The 27,905-nt window shown below is 39.6% G+C and overlaps 1 protein-coding gene across 4 annotated transcripts; it reads right to left on the bottom strand.

Moving 5' to 3' along the window:
- Positions 1–380: 380 nt before the first annotated feature.
- LOC127651561 (lysine-specific demethylase 4C-like) lies at positions 381–27,619 on the bottom strand. 4 transcript variants are annotated; one of them, XR_007971592.1, is made up of 23 exons: positions 27,509–27,619; positions 25,852–26,027; positions 24,643–24,818; positions 24,084–24,198; positions 23,503–23,696; positions 23,296–23,345; positions 22,588–22,691; positions 22,331–22,468; positions 20,498–20,691; positions 19,765–19,925; positions 17,870–19,593; positions 16,558–16,669; positions 15,145–15,326; positions 14,813–15,032; positions 14,517–14,593; positions 14,318–14,373; positions 13,719–13,827; positions 8,401–8,589; positions 5,830–6,000; positions 5,339–5,458; positions 5,109–5,201; positions 4,756–4,840; positions 1,560–1,707 (listed from the first exon to the last, which is right to left on the bottom strand). XR_007971592.1 is itself a non-coding variant. In XM_052137456.1 (22 exons), exons 2-22 carry the CDS (start codon positions 25,990–25,992, stop codon positions 1,543–1,545), a joined length of 4,491 nt encoding a protein of 1,496 aa, XP_051993416.1. In that variant the 5' UTR covers positions 25,993–26,027; positions 27,509–27,619; the 3' UTR covers positions 381–1,542. The 4 variants fall into 4 exon arrangements, 3 of the variants coding, with proteins under 3 accessions (XP_051993416.1, XP_051993417.1, XP_051993418.1); XM_052137456.1 differs by lacking the exon at positions 4,756–4,840 and having other exon boundaries at positions 381–1,707; XM_052137457.1 differs by lacking the exons at positions 4,756–4,840; positions 8,401–8,589 and having other exon boundaries at positions 381–1,707.
- Between the last annotated feature and the right edge of the window lie 286 nt (positions 27,620–27,905).

Below are 27,905 nucleotides of genomic sequence, written 5' to 3'. Positions count from 1 at the left end.
GTATTAATTTATCATTGATAGTTATTTTTACTATTACTAAATATAACAATCACTGAGTTTTGTATTTATTTTTAATTTTGTTCAGCAAAATAAGGTAAAATGTATCATTTTAAAATGTAAATTCTTTGGCAAATATAAATAAAGTTTTTATGAAATTTGTGCCCATTTAGTTGAAAAAATCTATATTTAAAAAATACTGAGAAATCTTGCCTTGGACACCACACACTGGTAGTAGTAGGCCCTACTTTAGGCATTGTTTATAGGTGTGAAATCCCTGACAATATTCATGTGGTGGATTGCACTCATATTTATACATTATATTTATATTTATTAATCAATTATTTTAAAAAAGATAATTCCTTTACTACTTTTTACTCCTTTACTTAATGTTTATTCATTTGTATTACTACCTTCACATGTTAAAAGACAAATATCCTAAAATATCAATAGGTATATTTATTTTACCTTTGTCACATTTCTCATTGCATAGAGAACAACTTAACCACCTTACCTCCCCCTCTCCAAATCAAAACTGTCTAGAGGTTACTCTTTGCAAACTGGCACAAAAAGAGTGTCTGTAACCTCTGAGACAATGGCCTCTGGTTTTGCAATAAGTGCTTTGTAGAGGTTTGAAAGAAACCAGTCTCTGGTAACCCATGCACACGGACAGGGCACTGGTGTTGATTTCTGCCTTGCCCCTTTGCCTTGCCTTGTCTCGACCCTCGATATATTTGTGTTTGTGTGTGTATATATATATATATACACACACACACACACACACAAACACAAATCAACAATAACACAATGAAGTGCAAGGGCGAATTCCCATAATGAGATACCTCACTCCTGTTATCAGAGAACCGGAGTTACGTGAGTAACCCAACGTTAGTATTGATGAATATCTATATGCTGTGTAAAATGAGAAAAACTGGCAAACCTGCAACCAGAAGAAACAAATAAATAATTAAAAATGGTTCTTACAAATCATAATTCTGAATCTATTGAAGAACAAACTGTGAAGCATTCATCAACGGAGATCAAGCCACAGATCACAAAGAATACATACATATCTTTAATTCTTTGCAACAGCTTTAAGCACCATTTAGAAAAGAAAGAAAAAAATCCCAAATAAATAAAGAATTTTGATGAACATTTTAAGTAAAAGGTGACGTGCTTTGCTGGACATCAGTAGCAACTTTTTTTTATTTGACGTTTATTCTGTTTTAGTGTTAGTGAATAGGAATGTTGCCTGGCACAGGACAAATCATTTACAAAACAAGCATGCAGGAGAAATGAGTCAGTGTTTGGAGGTGGAGGGTGGGGGTTGTGAGATTACAATGCTACAGAATACCATTGGAGGCTAGAAAAACCTCTGAAATAAATCATGAAATACTTCTAATTTAGAAAATCATTCTTGTCCCTGACATATGAGACCACAGTATTTCTGCAACTTTTCAAAATCATGGTCTCACGATACACAATCCTTATCAAATTGGTCCCTTTTGTATTTAGGTGGACTTCTAACAGGACTCCATTTCTCCATTAGTTGGCTTTGCTGTTGCGCATTTCTGAGGCTCTGGTGAAGGTTCGAGGGTTGATATGGCCGATGTAATCTGTCTGGAACCGTGAATTTGGTGTACGTCGCCTTTTCCTTTCACCTTGTGTGGTGAAAAATGCATCCTCGAAACGCATACTGGAAGCCGTGGACTGCAAAGCACAAATGTATACGTGCACATCACAACCACATCACCATTAGATTCATGCAGAAAACTAACAATAATCAAGCATTTATTGCCCACAGATTCATATTCAACAATTATAGAAACACAACTCAACAAAATTTGGAAATACAATAAAGTGTAAATTTTTTAAGGAATAGTTCATGCAAATATGAAACTTCTGTCATATTTTACTTGCTTTACTGTTGTTCCAAACCCACATGACTTACTTTTGGTACACTATACACTACTTTTTGAACACTATAGGAGATGGTAGGTAGAATGTTAGCCTCAGTCATCATTTCATTGCTTTTCCATACAATAAATGTAAATGGTAACTGAGGCTAACATTCTTCTTACATCCTGAGAACTGAACGTGACTGCTGTGTGCATATTCAATTTCCCTTTTAGATTTGTAACTAGCTGCACCTAATAAAAAATTCTAGAGCAAATATTTTCCTAAAAATGGATGTCCACATATGTGGACAGCGGGGCTAAGTTGTGAATGTTTAAGTAATGTCAAGCTATAGAAAGTCTGATTTTTTTCATCAAATCTTTTATGTGTCCAGGAGTGTTGGTTATTCATGTTTTTGAGACGTTACAGACATTACAGCAGATTTTCTATAAAGTCGAATAAATAATTCTGATTAAAAGTAATCATCAAATCACTGCCAACCATGTTAAAATGTAATCATACATTATAAAATTCAGAATCTACAGTATGTACTGATTATCATTGTCCAATGTCTGCAGAACATGTGGAGTGAAGTGAACCAAACATCACCTGCAGCCTGAAACTGAACTTTTGGTCAGATTTTAGGAGTGAATGTACTTAGATGTAAAGAAAGCTATAGGATGCACCCTTGCTCCCTATTTAGTGAATGACAACCTCCAGTGTGGTGTCTTTCTGCACTGTTCTCAGAACAGGTTCAAATGCACCTTATTTTCATCCTAACTCCATATAAAGCTTCTGAAAGGAAAAATGTTCACGAATACATTTATTCTCAATGTGAAAATGCACAGTTAATATATTGGAACGCATTTACTTATGTTAATGAATAGAACCGTATTGTACAGTGATAACAAAATTAAATCTAACAAAATGTATATTAAAATAAAGCGAAATGACCCACAGATGTATTATAGTTGAAAGTTATCCAAAATAACTATATTCTTCTCACCACAATTGTACAGATTGGTTATCTGAGTTACCGTAGAGTTTGTCAGTTCGAACCAGTCTGGTCATTGTCTATTGACCTCTCTTCAACAAGGCATTTCCATTGACAGAACTGCCCTCACTGGATGTTTTTCACTTTTGGCACCATTCTGAGTAAATTCTAGAGACTGTTGTGTGTGAAAATCCCAGAAATACTCAAACCAGCCCGTCTGGCACCAAAAATCATCATGCGATTATCTAATCAGCCAATCAAGTGGCAGCAATGCAGTGCATACAATCATGCAGATACGGGTCAGGAGCTTAGGTTAATGTTCACATCAACCATCAGAATGGGGAAAATGTGATCTCAGTGATTTGGAGCGTGGCATGATTGTTGGTGCCAGAAGGGCTGGATTGAATATTCCTGTAAATGCTGATCTAAACAGTATCTAAAATTTACTCAGAATGGAACCAAAAACAAAAAATATCCAGTGAGTGGCAGTTGGAAATACAGTAGATGGAAATGTCTTGTTGATGAGAGCGGTCAATAGAGAATGGCCAGACTGAGAGCATCATCTCAGAATGCTATTCTGAGATGCGGGTTGGTGCAGTTTTGGCGGCACGAGGGGGACCTACACAATATTAGGCAGGTGGTTTTAATGTTGTGGCTGATCGGTGTATGTGGACATCATCTTTATCAGAAATATTCATGGTTTGTTTTTAAATGGCATATCAAATGAAACTAAACTCCCTTTTTCAGGACACTGTATTTTAAAGATAATTTTGTAAAAACTTTACAGATCTTTATTGTAAAGGGTTTAAACAATGTTATCCATGCTTCTTCAATGAACCATAAACAATTAATGAACATGCACCTGTGGAACGGTCGTTAAGACACTAACAGTCTTCTGACTCTGAAAAACACCAATCCCTCCATCAGTGCTCAGACTTTCTGCAATAGGCTGAGAGAGGCTGGACTGAGGGCTTGTAGGCCTGTTGTAAGGCAGGTCCTTACCAGACATCACCGGCAACAACGTCACCTATGGGCACAAACCCACCTTCACTGGACCAGACAGGACTGGCAGTTTTGTCTCACCAGAGGTGATGGTCGGACTCGCGTTTATCGTTGAAGGATGAGTGTTACACCGAGGCCTGTACACTGGAGCGGGATCGATTTGGAGGGTCCATCATGGTCTGGGGCGGTGTGTCACAGAATCATTTGACTGAGCTTGTTGTCATTGCAGGCAATCTCAAACCTGTATTACAGGGAAGACATCCTCCTCCCTCATGTGGTACCCTTCCTACAGGCTCATCCTGACATGACACTCCAGTATGACAATGCCACCAGCCATACTGCTCGTTCTGCACATGATTTCCTGCAAGACAGGAATGTCAGTGTTCTGCCATGGCCAGCGAAGAGCCCGGATCTCAATCCCATTGAGCACGTATGGGACCTGTTGGATCGGAGGGTGAGGGCTAGGGTTATTCCCCCCAGAAATGTCCAGGAACATGCAAGTGTCTTGGTGGAAGAGTGGGGTAACAGCTCACAGCAAGAACTGGCAAATCTGGTGCAGTCCATGAGGACGAGATGCACTGCAGTACTTAATGCAGCTGGTGGCCATGCCAGATACTGACTGTTACTTTTGAGTTTAACCCCCCCTTTGTTCAGGGACACATTATTCCATTTCTGTTAGTCACATGTCTGTGAAACTTGTTCAGTTTATATCTTAGCTGTTGAATATTTTTATGTTCATACAAATATTTACACATTAGGTTTGCTGAAAATAAAAACAGTTGAAAGTGAGAGGACATTTTCTTTTTTTTTACAACTACTCTTTACAACTAAACAGGTTTCAATCATAAAACTTAGAGGTTTCTTACCAGAGGCACTTTTGTTGGTCCAGCGCCCGTAGCAGCGTTTCACGGAAATCGACGTCACGTGACATGGTTCGGCAGAAGTTTAACCCTTAAATGACAGTGTAGAGTCTTGTGAACAGTATTCAGTCGGTTTTAATTCATTCATATTATGCGTTGTGTATAGCGAAGCCAAAATACAACATCCACACATGTGGACGCAGGGTCGCACGAGGTAAATAACTAATTTTGTGTTTCAAGAGAGAAAGTCATACAGGTTTGGAACAACATCATGATGAGTAAATTAAACCAAAAAAAAATAAAAAATAGTTTTGGGTGAATTTGGTGAATTGGATACATTTTTTCATGTAAGAACTCACCAAACGACCTTTCACTTTTTTAGGCAGATCTTCATTCAGTGTGTAAATGTCCTCCCTTTTTGCCAACACTTGAGATCCATCTTCAAACTCAACCTTGCACATACAAAAAAGCAGAACGCACCATAGATGATTAGTAGAGTAGCAGTACCTGGAAAAACGTTCAGGTTGTCTTGAACAGTCATTCAAATAGAAGTCATCGAAAGAATATGGCTGTGAGAGTTTGCGTGTACCTGGTACATAAATGAAGTGTTAGAGCCAAGGTACTTGGCTCCATAAAAAAGTCCATCAGGCCACTTCACCTGGACAGCTTCCCCCATCTCAGGAGGCCCAAGCTGGGCACAATCTCTGCTCTGCAATGGGCAGGTGAATAAATTCCACTCAGAAAGCAGGTGAATACAGGTGATGCATCAGGATGGATTAACATTTACAATCTCAACATCTCAAATGCAGTGAGGCTACATGTGTTTTTAGACCTCTGTGTGGTTTTTGTGACCCAATCACAAAACATTTTGGATGCCATTTGCAGTACCCTGTACATAGCGTTGTCCACTTATGAATGGATAACCCAAAACGCATCTTAATAGAAGGTGTAAACGGGGTCTATGAGATATAGACACCCATTCTTGCATTATGTTTAAGCTTGTTTGTAAGCCTCAGTTCATTTGAAACAATTGATGACTTCATAAGACATGATGAAACTAGCATTGATAAAGTCAATCACCACAATGTCTTCAGGGAACGTATCGTTGCTGAACGAGCCATCATCGAACATGACCTCGTAGAATGTTTGCGCCGTAATCTGGGTAATACGAGAGCTATAATAACGGAGGTTCTTGTGTTTGGAGATCACTGTCTGGCCCACTGCCAACTCACTTCTGCTCACTTTCGCTTTCTGAGGGTAGAAATAAAAAAATCATGTTGTTGTTAATAGTTCAATGACATCTAATAATGTATGCAAAAATACATTATATAAAAGCAATTCATACAGACATTGGATCTCATTCACGAACCGTGCACACGCATGTATTTTCAAAATTTTCATGCAGAAATGTTGATTCAACGATTAGTTTGCGCTGAAATTTACAAAGAAATTTAAGAACCACGTGTACGCAAAAATTGGTCTCGTTGTCCGTATCAACTTGGAATATGTATTAATGACATTATACACACAATACAGAATATACTGTGGTTCTGCCCATCTAAGCTCTGTAATAAAGCGCACAAATGGCGTACTCTGAGCTGTTGGATGCGCTTGAATGCACAGCCCGTAAAAGGAGTGGTGGTGGTGTAGTGGTCTAAACCACACAACTGGTGATCTTGTAATCAGAAGGTCACTGGTTCGATCTCCACATCCACCACCATTGTGTCCTTGAACAAGGCACTTAACTCCAGGTTGCTCCGGGGGGATTGTCCCTGTAATAAGGGCTCTGTAAGTCGCTTTGGATAAAAGCGTCTGCCAAATGCATAAATGTAAAAGGTTTGTCAGATGGCTTTAGCATGTTGTGTACAGCTCAACATCTCAATGGCACTTGAAGTGTTTTCGTTACCTTATTATGGCCATGCTCAATGTGTGCAATTCATATCACAGTAATGGCAGAAGTTCTAACTCTTATAAGGTGCCGATAGGTTGTTCTCAAAACGATCAGGCGAAGCAGCAAAGGGGGAAAACCACCACGGATTACTTTTCACTTCGAGCACTGCATTATGAACCACATGCACAGTCTGAACATGTGGTCGATGAGGCACAGATAAATGCTCCTGCACAAGCAGTGCTCCAAGTTTATCCAACATCTACAGTGGTACATATTCTAAAATCATTCCAAATTGTAATGCTGTACTGAGTTGTTTTATAGTGTAATGTTTGTTCAGCATCTTTCTCTACACATTTGCAACTTTACAAATGCGGTGGTGCTGAAAGCTCTTATAAGGAGATGGTTTGCATGTGTTTTGTGCAAATTACCAACTTTGGGCATGCTACTTTATTTAAATTAATCTAGGTGCATTAACATTAGAACATGGGTAAGAACAAATGAATGTGCATACGCACCTGTTGGTAACATTTGTGAGAACGTTTCCTGTGCAGAAGTACGCTAAATCTGCTTTAATAAGCCTATTTACATTTTGATATGTTTGTGGGGTCAAGTTAAAAATGTCAACTGTCCCAAGATGGCAACCAAGACAAAAAAAAGGCACATTAAAAGGCTGACATCTGGAGAAACAAGTAGCTTGGAGTTATTTTTTATTATTATTCCTACAACAGAATAATTTGTAGTGAAATGGTTTTGGTTTACAATTAGTACTTAAAAACAGATCGAAGCTGATAAAGTCGAACAGCGGGCCAAGTCAAACTGTCAGGAGGCAGATGGCATGTCAGTGGACCCTTTTCACATACTGTGATGACGTATTTCCACCTTATTTAGCAGTGTGAATGGGGTTTCTCCCCAATTTGGAATGACCAATTCCCAATGCGTTCTAAGTCCTCGTAGTTGTGTAGTGACTCGGCTCAATCTGGGTGGTGGAGGACGAATATCAGTTGTCAATTCATGCATATAATCAAGTGGCTTGTTGAGCGTATTATCGCTGAGACCTAGTGCGTGTGGAGGCTTCATGCTATTTTACGCGGCATCCACACACAACTCACCACGCGCCCCACCGAGAGCAATAACCACATTATAGCGACCACGAGGAGGTTACCCCATGTGACTCCATCCAACCTAGCAACTGGGCCAATTGGTTGCTTAGGAAGCCTGACTGGAGTCACTCAGCACGCCCTGGATTCGAACGTGCGAACTTGGTGTGATAGTCAGCGGCTTTACTTGCTGAGCTACCCAGGCCCCCTATATTTTCAATTCTTTCATTTTTCAAAGTCAATTTATAACATTTTGCTTTGTATTACAAAACCCTGGAATTATTTGTAAAAAAAACAATTTACCACAGCTATGATGAGGTTTCTACTACAGCTGCTAAGGGAGTGACAGTAAATTTGGCATTTTTCTCACTTCTGTCGTAGTCCATCGCTCTCTGTTTTTATCCTCTTTGTGGAAATTCGTGGAAAAGTAATATTAGATTTTTTTTTTATGTTGGAGCAAACGGTAACGCAACACTAATATTTTCTGTGGTCTCTATCCACCACTATAGATGTTTTCCCTGTAGTATAGTTTATTTCCAAGTTCTAAACCCGGAAATGTGAAAAGGGTCCGTACAGAATCTGTAACAAATTGAACTGATCATTTCCAATCAGCAAGTGGTTCTCAGATTGTTCTGGAAGTACAGCAGCAGTGAGTATACTCACAGCACTGAAGCTCCGTGATTGGTGTCTGTGACAGGTGATAAAAACCACATATGGCCAATCATCAGGCTCCATAGGCACTCCAGCAGCGTGAGCACAGGTGACATGGAAAGAGGTGGGGCAACGGCCACATGAGCACTGAATACAAGCTCCAGATAACTTTTTTATCCTGTTACGGCAATATATACACTTCTACAGACAGAGAGAGAGAGTATTTTGAGTACACATAAAATGTCAAGACTTTGAAACGGTCTTAAAATTGAAATGAGTGAAGTACAGTTCTTTTAAGCTTTTTTTAGTACATAACTGAGACATTAAAATGCTCGGCTTTAAAGTGCACCCATTATGGTTTTTAAACGTGCCTGTTTTTGTTTTAAAGGTCTCATACAATAGATTTACATGCATCCAAGGTCAAAAAAACTATTTAATTTGCTCATAATTTAAATTGCAGAATTACCTTTTTTCTTTTCTGTCAAAAACGACTCATTCAATTATCCGTTCTAAGGCATTCATTATAAACTCCTCCTTTCAGGGAGCCTACTCTGCTCCGATTGGTCAGATGTCCTAGTCTGTTGTGATTGGTCTACTGCTAAGTGTAGTGTTTGAGGGCTGGTCAAAGCGGTTCACGAGCTGCCAATGGTTTTTTTTGTTACCAAATTACACCGATTAGTACAGGAAGTCTGGAATTACTAACGACTCATTTCAGGTGTTCAGAATCGGTTCTTTCTTTTGGGAGTCAATAACTCCATTTGTCGTGCACTTTGATTTTTGAAACTTTGCAGACTTTTTACATTCACAAACAGCTATATAACACACCACATGAAAGGTAATATTTGAAAAACCATAATAGGTGCTCTTTAATGGACTACTAGATGCATTTACACAAATTTAAACTTGGTCTGCAATTTTGCAAACATTGCTACCTACTGTACACTATATGGCAAAAAGTATGGGGACACTCCCATCGAATTACAGAGTTTGGCTATTTCTGCTATGCCCCTTACTAACCGGTGCATAAAATCATGCATACAACCATGCAATTTCCGTTTAGTAGAATGTGCTCTTTTTTGGACATTTCATCAACTGTTATTCCACGCCACTCCTCTTCATTTATTTAAACATTTCACGCCATTTAAAAGGTGTTTACACGTGCACCTCCCATGTTGGCGAACGACCTTTGGCCAGGGAGCGTCGGTAGACATCGCAAATGGGAATCCAGGGGACTCAGGGGCCTGTGCATGTTGTGTGTGTCTATAAATGTGAATATACAGTTGAAGTCAGAAGTTTACATACACTAAGGTTGAAGTCATTAAAACTCATTTTTTAACCACTCCATAGATTTTATTTTAGCAAACTATAGTTTTAGCAAGTAATTTAGGACATCTGCTTTGTGCATGACATGAGTAATTTTTCAAACAATTGTTTACAGACAAACTGTTTCACTTTTAATTGACTATATCACAATTCTAGTGGGTCAGAAGTTTACAAACACTAAGTTAACTGTGCCTTTAAGCAGCTTGGAAAATTCTAGGAAATGATGTCCAGCCTTTAGACAATTAGCTTCTGATAGATGTAGTACTGATTTGGAGGTGTACCTGTAGATGTATTTTCAGATTAAATGTTTTTTTATTGATTCACATATATGAACACCGTAAAAAAAAAAAAAAATATACACAGAATCAATCTTAACTCCCACTATTAGATCTAGTAGTGTCAGAGACGAATAATAAAATATCATCTGCGTAAAGCAAAAGCTTATGTGCCACACCTCCCGCCACCACCCCTGGAAAATCATCCTCCTTTATTATCGCGGCTGCTAATGGTTCCAGAGCAAGACAGAACAACAATGGGGAAAGAGGGCAACCCTGCCAGGTGCCCCTATCCTAAGTAAAATAATCGGAAAATAATCCATTTGCTTGTACCGCTGCTACCGGGTGTCTATAAAGTAACTTGATCCAACCAATAAATGTACTCCCAAACCCATACATTTCCAAAATCTTAAAAAGATAATCCCATTCTACTTTATCAAATGCCTTTTCGGCATTTGATTTTTATTTTTACCTCTAGCTGGATCAGGGAAATTGGACTGTAACTTTTACACTCGCTTGGATCTTTGTCCTTTTTAAGAATCAGACTGATGCAGGCTTGTGCCATGGTTGGCGGAAGCTTTCCATTCTTTAATGATTCTGTATAAACTTCTAAAAAGTGGAGCCAGTTCTGTAGCATAAACCACGTTGCCTGTAGGTAAGGCCTTAATTACCTCATCTAGTTCCTCCAAGGTTATCTCAGAATCAAGGGAATGTTTTTGCTCAGTCGTCAATTTAGGGAGTTCAAATGGTTCCACAAAGATTCTAATATCTTCACATTAGTAGACGAAGATGTGAAACTATAAAGATCAAGGTAGAACTCTTTAAAGGCACTATTAATACCAATGGTCAAGGTAAAAATGTCATCACCTGCAGATTTCACTGAGGGGATGGTAGAAAAAGACTCTCTCTGCTTTATATATCTAGCCAAAAGCTTCTCTGCTTTGTCGCCCGACTCAAAGTATGACTGTCTTGCCCTGAATAGCCAAACCTCCACCTTCAGTGACAAAATAGTATTATATCTGTACTTCAATCAGGTCAATTCTCCGAGGCCATTAGACGACATTTGGCGCTTCAGCTCTGCACTTTAATATTCCCTTCCAACTCCACGAGTTCTCGTGCTTTCGATTTTTTGATGAATGAGGCATACTGTGTGATCCAACCCCTAAGAAACGCCTTAATTGCCTCCCAAGCCACGACCACAGAGGATATTGAGGACCAGTTGGTCTCCATACAGACACTGATTTCAGTCTTTATCAATTGTTGGAAATCAGGATTTTGCAAAAGGGATGCATTAAAGCGACAACTGTAGGAATTATTTTTCTCCATATGTGGCAACACCTCTAAACTCATTAGGGCGTGATCTGAGACTAAGACATTTCCAATTGAGCAATCTACAACAGACGAAAGGATGGACTTAGACATAACAAAAATCTATTCTAGAATAAATCTTATGGACTGATGAAAAGAATGTATAGTCTCTACCAGATGGGTTCAAAAGTCACCAACTATCTGCAAGACCAAGATTTTTACACATCCTGTGAAGTGTCAATGTTACTCTAGGGGACTTGCACACTTTTGCTTCACTATGATCAAGGACTGAGTTCAACAAAGGATTACAGTCTCCTCCCAATATTATATCATGAGGAAATAAAAACTGAACCTTTTGGCAATAATGTCCAACGTTATGTTTGGAGGAAAAAGGGTGAGGCTTGCAAGCCGAAGAACACCATCCCAACCGTGAAGCATGGGGGTGGCAGCATCATCTTGTGGGGGTGCTTTGCTGCAGGAGGGACTGGTGCATTTCACAAAATAGATGGCATCATGAGGAAGGAAAATTATGTGGATATATTGAAGCAAAATCTTAATACATCAGCCATGAAGTTAAAGCTCGGTCGTACATGGGTCTTCCAAATGGACAATGACCCCAAGCATACAGTGCATCCGGAAAGTATTCACAGCACTTTTTCCACATTTTGTTACGTTACAGCCTTATTCCAAAATAAGACAACGTAAAAGAAGTTTGTTTCACATTTTTGCAAATTTATTAAAAATAAATAAAAATCACATGTACATACAAGTATTCACAGCCTTTGTCATGACACTCAAAATTGAGCTCAGGTGCATCCTGTTTCCACTGATCATCCTTGAGATGTTTCTACAACTTGGAGTCCACCTGTGGTAAAATTCAGTTGATTGGACATGATTTGGAAAGGCACACACCTGTCTATATAAGGTCCCACAGTTAACGGTGTATATCAGAGCACAAACCAAGCCATGAAGTCCAAGGAATTGTCTGTAGACTCCGAGACAGGATTGTATCGAGGCACAGATCTGGGGAAGGGTACAGAAAAATGTCCCAATGAGCACATTGGCCTCCATCATCCATAAATGGAAGTTTAGAACCACCAGAATCTTCCTAGAGCTGGACGCCCGGCTAAACCGAGCGATCAGGGGAGAAGGGCCTTAGTCAGGGAGCTGACCAAAAACCTGATGGTCACTCTGACAGATCTCCAGCATTTCTCTGTGGAGAGAGGAGAACCTTCCAGAAGAACAACCATCACTGCAGCACTACACCACCAATCAGGCCTGCATGGTAGAGTGGCCAGACGGAAGCCACTCCTCAGTAAAAGGCACATGACAGCAATGTACAGAGACATCCATGATGAAAACCTGCTCCAGAACACTCTGGCCCTCAGATTGGGGCGAAGGTTCATCTTCCAACAGGACAACGACCCTAAGCACACAGCCAAGATAACAAAGGAGTGGCTACGGGACAACTCTGTGAATGTCCATGAGTGGCCCAGCCAGAGCCCAGACTTGAAGCTGATTGAACATCTCTGGAGAGATCTGAAAATGACTGTGCAGCGACGCTCCCCATCCAACCTGATGGAGCTTGAGAGGTCCTGCAAAGAAGAATGGGAGAAACTGCCCAAAAATAGGTGTGCCAAGCTTGTAGCATCATACTCAAAAAGACTTGAGACTGTAATTGGTGCCCAAGGTGCTTCAAATTATTGTTCGTAGTGTTGTCACGGTACCAAACTTTCAGTAGTCTGTACCAATACCATGTTCATGTTGTCATTATGGGGTACTGTTTGTAGAATTTTTAAGAAAAATAATGATTTAATCAATTTTGGAATAAGGCTGTAACATAACAAAATGTGGAAAAAGTGAAGTGCTGTGAATACTTTCCGGATGCACTGTACCTCCAAAGTTGTGACAAAATGGCTTAAGGACAACAAAGTCAAGGTATTGGAGTGGCCATCACAAAGCTCTGACCTTAGTCTGATAGAACATTTGTGGGCAGACCTGAAAAAGCATGTACGAGCAAGGAGGCCTACAAACCTGACTCAGTTACACCAGTTCTGTCTGGAGGAACGGGCCAAAATTCCAGCAACTTATTGTGAGAAGCTTGTGGAAGGCTCCCCAAAACATTTGACCCAAGTTAAACAACTTAAAGGCAATTATACCAAATACTAACAAAGTGTATGTGAACGTCTGACCCACTGGGAATGTGATGAAAGAAATAAAAGCTGAAATAAATAATTCTCTACTATTATTCTGACATTTCACATTCTTAAAATAAAGTAGTGAACCTAACTGAACTAAGACAGAGAAACCTTTCTATGATTAAATGTCAGGAATTGTGAAAAACTGAGTTTAAATATATTTGTCTAAGGTGTATGTAAACTTCTGACTTCAACTGATGTGTGTCTGTGCGTGCTTGTAACTCACCAGCTTATATCTCTGTACAGGTATGGCACTGATGTCAATAGGAGCCCTCTTCACTACATCAATGAACTTCACCTCAGGGAGACCCACAGCACACATCACATGGGCCCATCTACAGCATGTATAATTCATCAGTTGCTTGCAGCTTTCACTATATCTAAGTACACTGGCCTTAATATGTCTATTTTTAGATACTAGAGAGTGGTTGTAAAAAGTATGCTCAATCTTCTGCTGTTTAGTATAAATCGTAATACAACATTTATAACACAATATTCATATTAAAGGAATAGTTCACCCCAAAATTCTGTCATCATTTACTCAAGTAGTTCCAAACTAGAATGACTTTCCTTCTGTGGAACACAAAAGGAATTATTAGGTAGAATGATAGCCTAAGTCACCATTCACTTTCATTGCATGGGGGAAAAAATGCAAAGAAAGTGAATGGTGACGGGGGCAAACATTCTTCCTAACATCTCCTTTTGAGTTCCACGAAATAAATGAAAGTCATTCGGGTTGGAAAATCACGAGGTTCAGCTAATGCTGCCACACTTCTCATTTTTGGGAGAGCCATCTCTTTAAGGGCTCTAAATGAGGAAGAGTACCTGTCATCTGTGGTTCTTTTTAATGCACCTCCCCTCAGGTTACACAAACAGCATTCCTTTTAGAACACACACACATAGACACACACATAGTAAAACAGCAACTGAAAAACAGCCACAATTTCCATTTTAATTATTTTTTATTTTTGTCAAAAGAAATGGGTGATACGGATACAGAAAATGTGATTGAATGATTACGTACAGCTGCCAAGTCTCCGCTTACACATCGGTCACATGTCCACACTGGGCCAACATCATGAGCAGCAACACCGTAGCAACCTGTGGACCAACCAAACGGTTACATTCTCTTATCTAAACTGCGAGTATTTTTTAAATAAAAGAGTCACAGAAGCTACAGTTTCCCAGGATGTGGCGATTTTGTTCCTTTGAACACATGGGATTGAAACGCAGCTTTAATCGCACATTGTTTTAGCAATATTCAGAATTTTCACATAAACTACATTCGCAACTTTGGTAGAAACATAGGTATAGACGTACTGGCGTGAACTTGAACACAGCAGTTGTTGCAGGTCACAAGTGGACTGGATCCATCCTCCTCCAGAAGTGTATTCAAGGGACATGGACCCTCCTCGTATGCAAAGCAGATTTCAGGAATCAGGGGTCGAGATCTCAAGCCCAACTCCCGTAGACATGATTCATGTGACTCCGAAGCAGCACTCATTAAGACTTCATGCCTTTTCTCCTCTGAATTGTCAGGCTGACAGAAAATAAAACAAGACTTTGAAATGAATGCTTTTATGCCACATTAAATAATGCATATACAAAGGATTAGTACCTATAGTTGCGCAGTATCTGTCAACACGAGTTACCTGATAGTATGGCATGAAGAGAGTGCAGACGGCACAGTGTGGAGCGGTTTTAGCTGCAGTTGTGTTGTACTCTCTTTCATACTGTAGATGAGCTTTCCTGTGCTGCCACAGATGCACTAAAGGCTTTGCCCATTCCTCAGTCTCTGGCTCATCTTCTTCAGCTAAGCTCTCCTCTATTGTCTCTAAGACACACATACACACACATAAATGAACATTTACTCACATCAACTTCTATTAAAATGAGGAGAAAAGTAAAATCAGTAAAAATGCTGCTGCCACAGAACAATGAATTATGTCTGCATTGAATGGAAACTGAGTGCCATGAAATAATAGACACAGACAATAAACAGACAACACATCTTTCTATTATTCTGTCCTCGCCAACAAACTTTCAGTATAGCATGACCAGTGTAGTCCGATCATCAGCTGGTTCTTTTAAATAAATCAGTCAAAAAGACTTAAAAATCTGTCCTGAGACTTAAGACTTATAAACTCTGTCTTCAATCATATATCATTATATTATATATACTGTATGTTACCAAAGTAGTACTGTTACAGGACCAATTGTGTGATTTCACAAACAAACTAAAAGAATCATTAAGGAATTGGAATTGTTAGGTGGACGTGGAACCAGAACTTTAAACATTTCTTAAAGGTACAGTTCACCTAAAAATGAAAATTCTCTCATTTACTCACCCTCATTCTAATCCCGATGTATGCGATTTTATTTCTTCAGCAGAACACAAATGAACATTTTTAGAAGGACATCTCAGCTCTGTAAGTCCATACATTGCAAATGAACGGTGATAACACCTTTGTAGCTCCAAAAACCACTTAAAGGTAAAAAGTAACAGAAGTAATCCATACAACTCCAGTGGTTAAATCCATGTCTTCAGAAGCGATATAATAGGTGTGGGTGAGAAACAGATCAATATGTAAGTCCTTTTTTACTATAAATCTCCACTTTCACCTTTACACCTGAAAGTCACGTGGTGCCTGTTTAGTTTCACTTCACACCTGAAAGTGAAAGTTAAAGTGGAGATTTAGATAAAAATAAGTTAAAATTGTTCTGTTTCTCACCCACACCTTTTATACCACTTCTGAAGATGTGGATATAAACACTGAGGTCATTTGGATTCCTTCTATGTTTCCCTTATGTAATCTTTGGAGCTACAAAGATCTGGTCACCATTCACTTACATTGTATGGACCTACAGAGCTGAGATATTCTAAAAATCTTAATTGGTGTTCTCCTGAAGAAACTCATACACATCAGGAATAGCATGAGTGTGACTAAATGATGAGAGAATTTTCATTTTTGGGTGAACTATCCCTTTAAGATCCACCTCCTTAATCCCCAAATGTGTTGCTCATAATTTAGTTGCATAGAAAACTAAAATGGTTAAACATTAACCATCATCACTGGTAGCCTGCTGTTTCACTGCACTGGGAACTGCTCTTGCGGTGGGCTTTCTTACGGGGTGACGCCAACTCTTGGTTGTCTTCTTAACAGTTTGTATGTGATACTGTGAGAGTGAGAGAGAGATAGAAGGGAGGTCAGTGAGAGAGACAGCACACTTTGCATAAACATAGAATACCGTTGCTACCGCTTTTTTTTTGCAAATGTGTAGACATGTGTCAGTCAAATTAAAGCTCTGCTTATCGTGCCAATAAAGCTTCTTATAATAATGAGTGTGTAAGTAAGAAAAAGAGAGATTAAAGACAGAGGGTAAATTGAGATGGAAAGGAAGGTGTGAACAGCAGTAGAGCACTTAATTCACTTCATAGTGAAATCTTGGTATAACACGGTGTCCTAACCAGGTGCAATTCAAAGAGTTTCTGGTGAAGCTACTTGCCTGTCCACACTAAAAGAGAAAATGCAGATAAAACCAAACAATCAGAACATATTTAATATACAGCTATGCATACTGCAGTTGTTTTGACCAATGAGATTTTACTTTGGGTGTAGCTTCCCACAGCAACATAACTTGTAGCAGTCATGGCTGGTTAGGACAGAAGCTCTGTTCAATGGACCCTTTTCCATTTCCAGGTTTAGAATATGGAAGTAAACTATAGTAGGGTAAACGTCTATAGTAGTGAATGAGAGACAACAGCAAATATTATTTTTGCATTATTTTAGGGGTGGCTGTGGCTCAGTTGGTGGAGCGGTTTGGCCACTAATCGCAGGGTTGGTGGTTCGAATCACGGCCCACACGACACATGCCGAAGTGTCCTTGGGCAAGACACTGAACCCCAAGTTGCTCCCAATGGCAGTCTAGCGCCTTGCATGGCAGCTCTGCCACCATTGGTGTATGAATGTGTGTGTCACAGTGTAAAGTGCTTTGTACTGTTAAGGTTAAAAAGGCGCTATTATAAGTGGACCATTTACCATTTTACCATTCCCATTATCCCCAACAGCTTTCCAAAGGAGGAAAAACATGGAGAAAGATAGACTACAACAGTCAGAAGAGAGAAACGTTTACTCACTCCCTAAGCAGCTGTATTTGAAACCGCATTGCAGAAGTGGTGACTAGTTTTTTTGTAATTAATACCAGAGTAATACAAGTATAAAACATTTTTTCCTAGACTTAGGCTGCTAAATAAGTTGGAATTGTGTCATCACAGCCTGTGAAAAGGGTCCATGTGGAAGAGAGGATTTTTAGCTTCTTGTTTTATTCCATTGTGCCTTGTTAGGACACAATGTAAAGTTTAACACCAGGACTTACTGAGCAGACTTCCCCTGGTTCTAGACCACCTTCCATAAACTCAGGGTCACTCATGGCATTCTCCTCACTGGATTCACTGCTGCTGTCAGCGCCTTTATCTCCAGATTCACAGGAATCCGAGTCGCTCACTGACCCCTCGATTTCTGACTTTGCACCTTCAAAATACTCTTGACCTTTGATCTCATCCTCGTGAAGTTGCTGAGTACTAGACTGCTCATCAAGCTCACAAGCTTTAGCTGCTTCCATCTTGTGCCGCTTCAGATCTGGGGGTAGATTTGGTGTCATTTCTGACTCTGAGCACGGCATGGAGCTGGGTTCAAGGTTGCCCCATGCCTGGGTGCATGCCGAAGAGTTTAGAGAATCAGGAAACTTGTCCTGTTGGCAGCTTGAATTGGACCACATGGTGTAGGGCAGTGTGTCATGGGCATAGTCTGTGAGATTGCTCTCACCTTTGTTAAGACCAACTACCAGCTCAGGCTGTAAGCTTTCAATCAGCACTGCTGGATTCTGGGAGCTGAGGTTTTTCCAAATGGTGGAAGTAAAGGATGTAGCATCCACAAAAGGGCTTGGGGACGAGGTGAGAGAGCTGGACTGCTCTTCAAGACATAGAGAAGTTTGTTTGTTCTCTCTATCTGATAAAACAAAGGGAGGACATGAGTTATCAATCACTGCAGTGTTGTGAGCATACATAAAATCAATCTCTGCTACTGTAGAGAGCTGTAAATGTCTGTTAGTTGTCATTTTGAATTGAGCAGTGTGTGTGTCCACAGCGTTTTGTTCTGTGGATAGGAGCGTGTGTTCATGTCCTTCCTGTCTGGACTTCTTCTCTGGTGGTTCCCATTGTGTGACCAATGAAGGAGATGCAGATATTGCTATACAAGTGTCTGGGATTGAGTTCTGTAGGCTGACACCTTCTAGGGGTTCAGTAATTGGCCAATTGGGACAGGTGCTTTCAGAAGAAGTCCCTGTGTCATCTGTTTTTACAGGTGAGTGTGATTTTTCCAGTGCCACGCTAGTGTTTTGACTGTAAAGTCGGACAGCGAGAGTCAGTGAAGGCATTTCGGATGCAAGAGATTGAGGATTTACTCTCTCCTCTTCGGTGAGCTCAGGCGTCAGAAGAGGCATTTCGGAAAATTGAGTAGTCTGTTGCATTCCAGAGGTTAACTTGTGTTCAGAGTCTTTAGAGTCTAGACAGATTGAGCTTTGCTCTTTGTAAAGTGCTGATGTATCGATACCGCTCTCAGTCAAGATTTCGGTGGCAGTCCCATCGGTTTCAATTTTAGCTTGTTGGGAATCACTTTCCAATAATAAAAAAGCAGCACCACTGGAGTTAAGTGTCGGTGAATGAGTCACAGGAATAGAAGGTGCACTTGTTTCAGAAGCAGATGCACAGTTTGGTTTTAATATTTGATTTGAACATTCATAAGTATTTTGTGAGTCAATAGTCACATCCGTAGTGATGGCTCTTTCTGAGGATGGTTCAGGCCAAAGCTGTGCAATGGAGCTTGTGTTTGTGGATACCTGACCTTGTTCTAAATTTAAAGATGCTTGGGAGTTGGTGTGACCAGAATAAGGGTCACTCTGGCTGGATGTGAAGGTTAGTGGAGGGGTTGCGGGTCGCACAAGAGAAGATTCTTTGAGTTTTCCGGTGGATTGGGCCAACAAATCACTTTCCACTCTTGTTACCTTAACCACACACATTTGTCGACATGGACCAGTGAGCCCTGAATAAAGACACAAATTAAGGTAAAACAATCAAATAAGCTACTTATTGTCTTATTAATTGGTACTTATTTGAGTAGAAGTAATTCTACACTGGCAAAAGAAATGTGTATAGCCAAAACCAAGAAAAGGGCCCTATTCCAAATTTCGAGTATGAAAGAGAAGATCCTAGCCTTTTATTTCGCTTGAGTAATGTATTTCTTTCTGGGGTTTCACTTCCTCTTCCATGTCTCTTGATGTTAAAGCTGTCCTTCTGCTCCTATGACCAACCCCTTGCATTGACATGGTGTCCACTGTTTTCAGTCGTTTGGAGCATGTGCGTGAGTAGTGGAGACTGTTGATAGAACAAAAAACAAAAAACAAATGATGAACTCACTGTCCTAGATTGTGAGTGGCAAATCCCCATGAAATGAGAGAACATGCCATGCAAATAGATGTACTTAGTTAAGCCTTTTAGTAAATGGCATTTTTTGTTTGCAAATTAACAAAATTTGTGGTTCAACATAAACTTTTAGCTAGAAGTATTCACAATCCTCAGTACTCTGTAAGGGGACAAATGAATTACCCTCAAATATCTGTGCTATCTGCTTAATTTGAAAGAAGTGTGGACAAAGAGTTGTTCATATTTATAATATCTAACTTTTTATGCAAGATTCTCAACAAACTGTTGTGCTACCAACTCTGTAGTTGAGAAAACTGACCATATAAGAAGGCAGTTTATGCTGATGGCTACTATAGCAGCAATGCTGAGAATGCAAAGCATCCTTGGAAATTTTCATCGCAAAATGATACATTTCACAAACTTCAAAAATCAAGTTTGTACAGCTAGAAGTGTTTACATTCAAATGTTGGCATAGCATATTATTTGTACCTGAAAGCTCATTGGTTTGTTAAACTGTTTCATACCTTTTGGTAGTTGGTGTTTTCCTGCGACGTCTCTGAAGCCAGTTCTGCAGCTCAGGAGTGGTGCTGGGCGTGGCCAGGGTGTGATCCAATGGGCATGTGTCTTTGCCTTGTGTCCACACTTGGTAGCGGTCTGGCTGGAATCGTCTCACAAACGGATCCATGGAGATCTTCACCATGTCCTTACTGCATGTACACTGCAAGTGAAGAAGACACATTTTTAAGCTTTAGAAGGTGTGGCATGCTGCCTATTCTTTCAGTGTTGTCCCTGGAGGTAGCAGCAGCACAAACCACGGCCACAAGGAAGGAGCAGCTTAACTGGAGACACCTGATACTACTTTGCCACACATAAAGCTCATAAACAGCTCGAGTCACACCAAGGTGAGCTTGAATCCAGCAAAGTAACTAACGTACTCTGCTTTCCCTTTTCAGACACAGAAGATTGAAACCCGGGACGCTGCTCCCTAGAACCCATCGTGCTATTCCACATACAAAGACCTCGCCAACCCAACTCCCAAAGCCGACTCGAAGGCTCCCAACTCAAAGACTGCTAGGCAATCACCCACACCACATGCACTCTTAGAACTCCTCTCCATGCAATCAGTCTTCAGCAGATGGAATATGAGGTCCTACGCCTGTTGGCTGATGCTCGCCAACCAGTCCTGGAAAATCTACAGAAGCCCCACTGCGTGCTGACTAAGCTCTTAGAGCTTGATGATGTGGAAGCTTATCTCCACACATTTTAAATGGTGGCCGTTCATGAGGGTTTCTAACGGGGGAGGCACAGCAAGCTTATTATATGTTGTCGCCGGTTTGCGCGGGTGAGTATGATGCCCTCAAGATGGAGATTTTGGCTCTTGTGGGGTGGTAGCAAAGCGGTACGCCGATTGTGCATGAAACCCATGTATTCTGGTCAAAGTCCAGGCTGCCCACAGGGATCTCTCGACACAACCACCACGGAGAGGTCTGCCAGGGTACCGCATGACAAGAGGCCTGGTCTACCAGGGCAGGACCACAGACCCCCAAACCTTAACTATCCAGGCGTGACCGGGCACCTAGTCCCTCGATGTTGGCCTTCTGAAAGATCTCCCCGTCCGTGTCATAGAAGGAAAACCCAACTTAACTGCACCTCTCCCCATTTCATCATCCAAAACGGCCTCTTGTACTGTATGATAATCAGGCGGGGTGAGGAAAAGCAGCTCTTGGTGGTCCCCCGTACCAAGATGGAGACAGTGATGGAACTGGCACACTCGCACCCCCTCACAGGCTACTTGGGTCCAGACAATACAACTCAACGGATCCAGGATTGATTCCACTGGCCAGGCTTGATTGCCAGTGTTCTGAGATTCTGCCAGCTTTGAGAAGTGTGCCAGCACACCACTCTGCAAAAACCACCACCGGCCCCCCTGATTCCACTACCCATCATCGATGTACCCTTCAAGAGAATAGTTATGGATCTTGTAGGGCCATTGTCGATGTCTGCCCAGGGCCAAGAGCACATTCTTGTGATAATGGATTATGTAACGCGGTATCCGGAAGCCATTCCTCTTTGCAAAGCAGCATCAAAGAACATTGCTAAAGAGCTACTTTTTGTTTTCTCCAATTGATGGAATATTCCTTCAGTCTGGGGGCATCATTAACAGTGTTCAATTTTTTATTAAATTAATCACACTGAATTAACACATTAAATCAACAGTCAAACAAATAATTAAAATAGACCTTCCTCAAAAAGGGTGTCAAAAGTTCACCAGCTGTAAATGAAGGTTACATGAAAGATATACACTACAAGACAATATACACTATCAGCCACAGTAGTTTAAAAGTGCCTCCGAGTACCTGTGTAGCAACTTTGCCATAATTGATCCACCTGATACTCGCAAAATTGGTGGATTCTGCACAGTTGAAGCCATGGTTGAAGCCAGCGTGATAACCATATGGAAAGGTGATCATAAACTCCCCCGCCTCCTGTGTTATCTGAAATATTATATCAGCATGTTATGAATTATAATGAGGAAAACTGAGTAACCATAGCAGTATTCTTAAAGCAATTATACAACTAAAATGATTCAAAATGATTCTAAAAGCTGGATTGCCTTATCAAATGGTATGCTGTATTTCTTTAGTACAGAGGGGGATATCAGTGTCATCTTGTGCCTCAGGAACGCCTCGCAGCTTTTAAAGCTGTTAGGAAAGAAACCTAAAGACAAAGACAAATTTATCACACTAACTACAAAACTACTGAAAAATCTAAAAGTGCCTTTTCCACCATCGGGACGAGTAGATGTCCTGACAGAGCCATGCCGTTCCATACTGATCCGGGCTCGTAGTCACGGTTATGGTTTCCTTTCGCCACTGTGGTGCAGCAAAATCAGGATTAGAATGGACTGACTGAGCAATTGGCCAATCGTGAGTCACCACATACTAAAGGCATTCCACCAGCATGGAAATCCAGGCCAGAAATGGTTCGTAATCGCACTGTACCGTAACTCACCATGCTTAGAATTGTTCGGCCCGATGGTGAAAAGGCACTTTAAACTCCCAAAGAAAATACTTGTAGATAGATAGGTATATATAGCTATATATAATGCAACAATTGTATAATATTAAGGTTCACCAGTATGGGTTGTCCTTTCAAGGATAAGATATCTTGTGCAAGATATGCCAAAAAATCTTACGTTTTGTAAAATGTCAAATTTGTAGAATTCAAACAAATAAATTTCAGATTCAAATACTTTAGTGCCATACACATCCATATATATATTTAAAATATTTTTATTTATTTTATTTTTATAGTGTTTTACCTGTAGCGAGACGCTCTAGTCTCTTCCCATGCTCTGGAGGGATTGCATACCTGTGGAATTTATACATTTATTAATTTTGTTCCCACATAAAATGGTGATTCGATAGCAAAATGTATGATTTTTAAGATAGGTGGATGAAGAAATAATACCTTATATTCAATGTACAGTACTAATACATCTAATAAAACACAGTACAGTGAGTGTTACCAGGATTTGGGCTCGCCAAAGTGCAGGTAGTTGATGCTGTAGAGGTCCATGTCCTCTGTGTGCCAGGAGAAGCTGGTCTTCCACATGCCAAAGTATAGATAGGGCGTGTTCACTCCCTGAATGGACACACCGCAGTCCTCCTCTATCACGTCCAAGATTGAGTTCAAGTGCCCGATATTCCACTCTTCAATATCCTTAGATAAATAGGGCATACAATATCTAATCTAACACCATCGAATACAGTTTATTTAATTATTTATTTATTTTTATTGCCATATCAGCATCAATGGCTAATTTCATGGCAAGATCAAGATAGTTTTAAAACATTTATATACACATTATAGTATACAGTAATATACACAATTAACATTATATCAGACCTTTGACTACCATTGAAAACAGCAATAGCAAAAAGTTGGTGGTGGTGGGTGGGTATTCCATGTAATATGATAGTCATTCAGTTCCATGGTACACACAATAAATGATTTAACGGAGAACCAGAATCATTTATCAGTTCTATAACACAATTATAAAAATATGCATTTGATACTGAGCGTTCAGAGCTGTGCCTGCATCCTCACCTCATCATAGAGTGTGCCGCTCACATCAGCACCGTAGATGGGTGAGACGAATGTCAGATTCTTCCAGTACTTCCTCTCCAGGTCTTCATAGTTCAGGTAGCGAGGTGTGCAGTACCTGGGTAGGTAAACACATCTCCTGATGGACTTATCGAATATACGTAACCATCATTTAAAGGAAACTCACTCAGAGTACGACAGAAGTCCAGCATATGCATAAAGCAATACATTCAAATCAACTAAGGGAATGTAAACTACATGACATATATTTGTAATTGCATACAGTTCAGTACACAGCATGCAATCATAAACAACTTCAGATGTGGCACAGTATAACCTTAATACCAACAATCAGTCACATCCCCAAATATTTCCCAGAGGAAATGAAGGTTTTTGCATAAAAATGCATTTCTTTGTTTTTTAGGAAATAGCAGCATAGCTTGTAGTTTCTGGACAATTACTGGAAAAATAAAGGGAACCAAATGTACTGAAAATCTGCATACTAGACACAGAACGTATACTACTCTATTAAATGCAGTATTGTGTTTGTCACTTCACTTACATGTCACTGTTGGCCAGTCTGCGAAATTCCTGCACAGTGAGCGCTTTCTTCTGGATGTTGTACTGGGTGAACAGTCCCGATTGGCCAGCCACCATCTGCTGAATAGGTGCTTGGATGACCAAATCATCAATATCATCATAATTACGACGTGGCATCCAGCCCTTCGGCGGAATTACCTGCAAAAATAATTAAGTCTGCTGTGAGAATTATGGAGAGGGGCACTCTTTTGGTGGCAGAGGTTAACATATTTATTTTAACATATAGTGTCATTCTAAAATATAAAAAAATCACTTTACTTAAAGGGACAGTTCACCCAAAAACGAAAATGCTCACATCATTTATTCACCCTCATGTCATCCCAGACGTGTATGACTTTCTTTCTTCTGTTGAACACAAATTAATATTTTTAGAAGAATATTTCAGCTCTGCAGATACATACAATATAAGTGAATGGGAACCAAAACTTTGAAGCCCCAAAAAGCACATAAAGGCAGCATAACATTAATCCATAAAACTTAAAATCAAATCAAATCACTCAGCGGTTTAATCAGTGTCTTCAGAAGCAATCCAATTGGTTTAAGGTGAAAAACGTTTCACTATAAATCTTGACATCAGCGGATCATGATTTCAAACTTGATTACACTTCCTATAGCGATCTAGCGATCTGTACATGCATCAAGCACATGAAAGTGCATGTAAGCTTGAAATCGTGATCGTGCCTAGAGACCGCAATGGCAAAATGTACTTTGAAAATAGAAAGTTATATTTTGGTCTGTTCTCACCAAAAACCTATTGGATCCTTTCTGAAGACATGGATTAAACCACTAAATTAGTATTGATTACTTTTAGCTGCCTTTATTAGCTTTTTGGAGCTTCAAAGTTCTGGCCACCATTCACTTGCATTACATGGACTTACATAGCAGAGATATGCTTATAAAAATCTTCACTTGTGTTCTGCAGAAGAAAGTACGTCACACACCTGGCATGGCATGAGGGTGAATAAATGATGGAAGCATTTTCATTTTTGGGTGAACTAAACTTTCAAGTGCACAAACTGAAACCATTATGCATACTATCAAGAGTGCAACCATATCACAAAGACTGCAAATCTATATACATCAACTGTGACTTTCTTAACACATACAAATCACACATTGTAGAACGTCTTGCTCGCATGCACAAATACACACAAGCATCACACCCACCCACCTTGGCCAGGCCAGCACGATGAGCTCCCCGAGACTCCATATACACCAGGTACTGGTTAAAATCCTTAAACTCCTCCATGGTAGGTCTGAAGGTCATGATCTTACAGGCAGGGTTAGCAGCACTTGCTCCAACACCAGCCATCCTGACCTCTCCCTCCTGCCTCCCAGAGGCTCTTCCTGCAGAGCACATGCCGTGCAATTTATCTTTCCCCTCCACATTTTTAACCATACATGCAAAAATCAACACATGTTCAGCCCAAATACCTCAGAAGTTTGGGTGCTACAAAAGTATAACAGCTTCTACTAAAATGCCTTTAAATAACTACCTTAGCGACATTATTATTATTATTTTCACACAATGATTTGATTTCCTGATGCATACTGACCAATCACAAATCACCTGACAAGGATTTTATCACCGTCTAAACGACAATGACAACAAACAGTCTATGCTTATTTACATCATCTTTTATTCTAATTTAATTTGCCAGTAAATCAGCAGTATGTATAGCTTAATTCAGTAGGGAAAGAATAGAAACATTAGCTAATTTTGTTGTCATAGCACAAAGTTAAAAATTATGAAATGGGGCCATCTTACACCACTACTGGGGCAAGAAGCCTCCCCAGGTTAAACTTGTCACAGGTGTCATCTGATTTTTATAGAACGTATAAAATACATCTAATATCATCTTAGTAATATATTTTCTTAATTTAAAGTAAAATATAAAATCGAATATTTGGTTTAATTGTTTATTTTCAGTTGAATATATGAATAACTAAACAATAACAGGCAAATTAAATAACAGAATCCCAGAAAAAGAGATTAATCTGAAAGGTAAACTAATTCTATGAATTATATATAGAATATGTGAATATATAGATATAAGCACACCCATATTTGTAATGGAAGGCATGTCATAACAGCAATACTATGAATATAGACTGAATTCCACTCAATTAACCTATTAGGTTATAAGTAATAGAGAAGATATTTGAAATATACATCTAATGCATGGAAGTATTTAACAATAACCCCAGGAGGGTCTAACCCCAAGGGTCTAGCTTTACCTTTACCTTACCTTACCTTGTCACTTAAAAAAAAAATAAATAAATAAATAAATATATATATATATATATTTATTTATTTATTTATTTTTTTTACTCCAACAATAAAAGTACTTTATTATGTTCACAGATGCCCCATAAAAAAATTGACATAAACAAGTTTAATAATAGAATGTCACAGATCACTATTCTCCAATGACAAAACATTATTGGGGCATCTTCCCCCACTAATGCTCAATGCACCAAGACAGAGACTGCCTTGTTGTAAAGTATAAGCGTCTAGTTGCATGAGCTTATAATAAAGGCCCACTCCCATAATCTGCTGATAAAACATAATATATAAAATGGGCTATGGATGAAATTCACGCATAGAATCTATCACATAGACGCAAACTTCCTGCGTTCTGATTTATATCGTGTTTACTGTTCTCTTTATTTACAGTTAGCTTATTAGCTGCCAGAGAGACCATATTAAATGTCCAGTATTATAGTCTCGCTGTCAACGTTCTCCTCTGAGCACAAAGTGTGTTAATGAAGCTACTTCTGTGCTCTTATTACATCCGCGATCTATCAAGTGTATTGACAACAAATACCTTAGAATACTGTGATCGTAAGCACGCAGCTCAGTCCCTTTAAATGTCCCAGCTGTTCTACTTCATGACAGATCGCTCTTCTCACACGATTTCACGTCTGCTTCACTTAATCTCTCTGTGAGTTAAGGAGAGTACAGCGCCATCTGGTGGATTGTATGTCATCCACTACAATACAGTACAACAATCACAATCCATTGCAATACGGCTCTCATCTCCAAGGGCAGGAAATAAACAAAAAAAGTATTGATTCATTATGAAATGAATGTGTGTGTGAATATATATATTTATTTAATTTTTTCTGATGAAGTAAATATAGCAGAAAAGATTAGATATTTTCTACATTTAATAAGTTAATTTAAGTGTGAACTTGAAAATATTGAGTAGGCTACATTCTACA

Source organism: Xyrauchen texanus, chromosome 11, assembly GCF_025860055.1.
Source record: "Xyrauchen texanus isolate HMW12.3.18 chromosome 11, RBS_HiC_50CHRs, whole genome shotgun sequence".
NCBI classification, from domain to species: Eukaryota; Metazoa; Chordata; class Actinopteri; order Cypriniformes; family Catostomidae; genus Xyrauchen; species Xyrauchen texanus.
The sequence above is the reverse complement of the archived record's forward strand: the minus strand, read 5'-3'. Positions and strand labels throughout refer to the sequence as shown.

Coding starts and splice junctions, on each gene's coding strand:
- LOC127651561 (XM_052137456.1), bottom strand. CDS start 25,992: ATGGCTGGTGTTGGAGCAAGTGCTGCTAACCCTGCCTGTAAGATCATG. Junction 22,692..23,295: donor ACTAGAGCGTCTCGCTACAG/GTAAAACACTAT, acceptor CTTTGTCTTTAG/GTTTCTTTCCTAACAGCTTT. Junction 20,692..22,330: donor ATGGCAAAGTTGCTACACAG/GTACTCGGAGGC, acceptor CTTCACTTGCAG/TGTACATGCAGTAAGGACAT.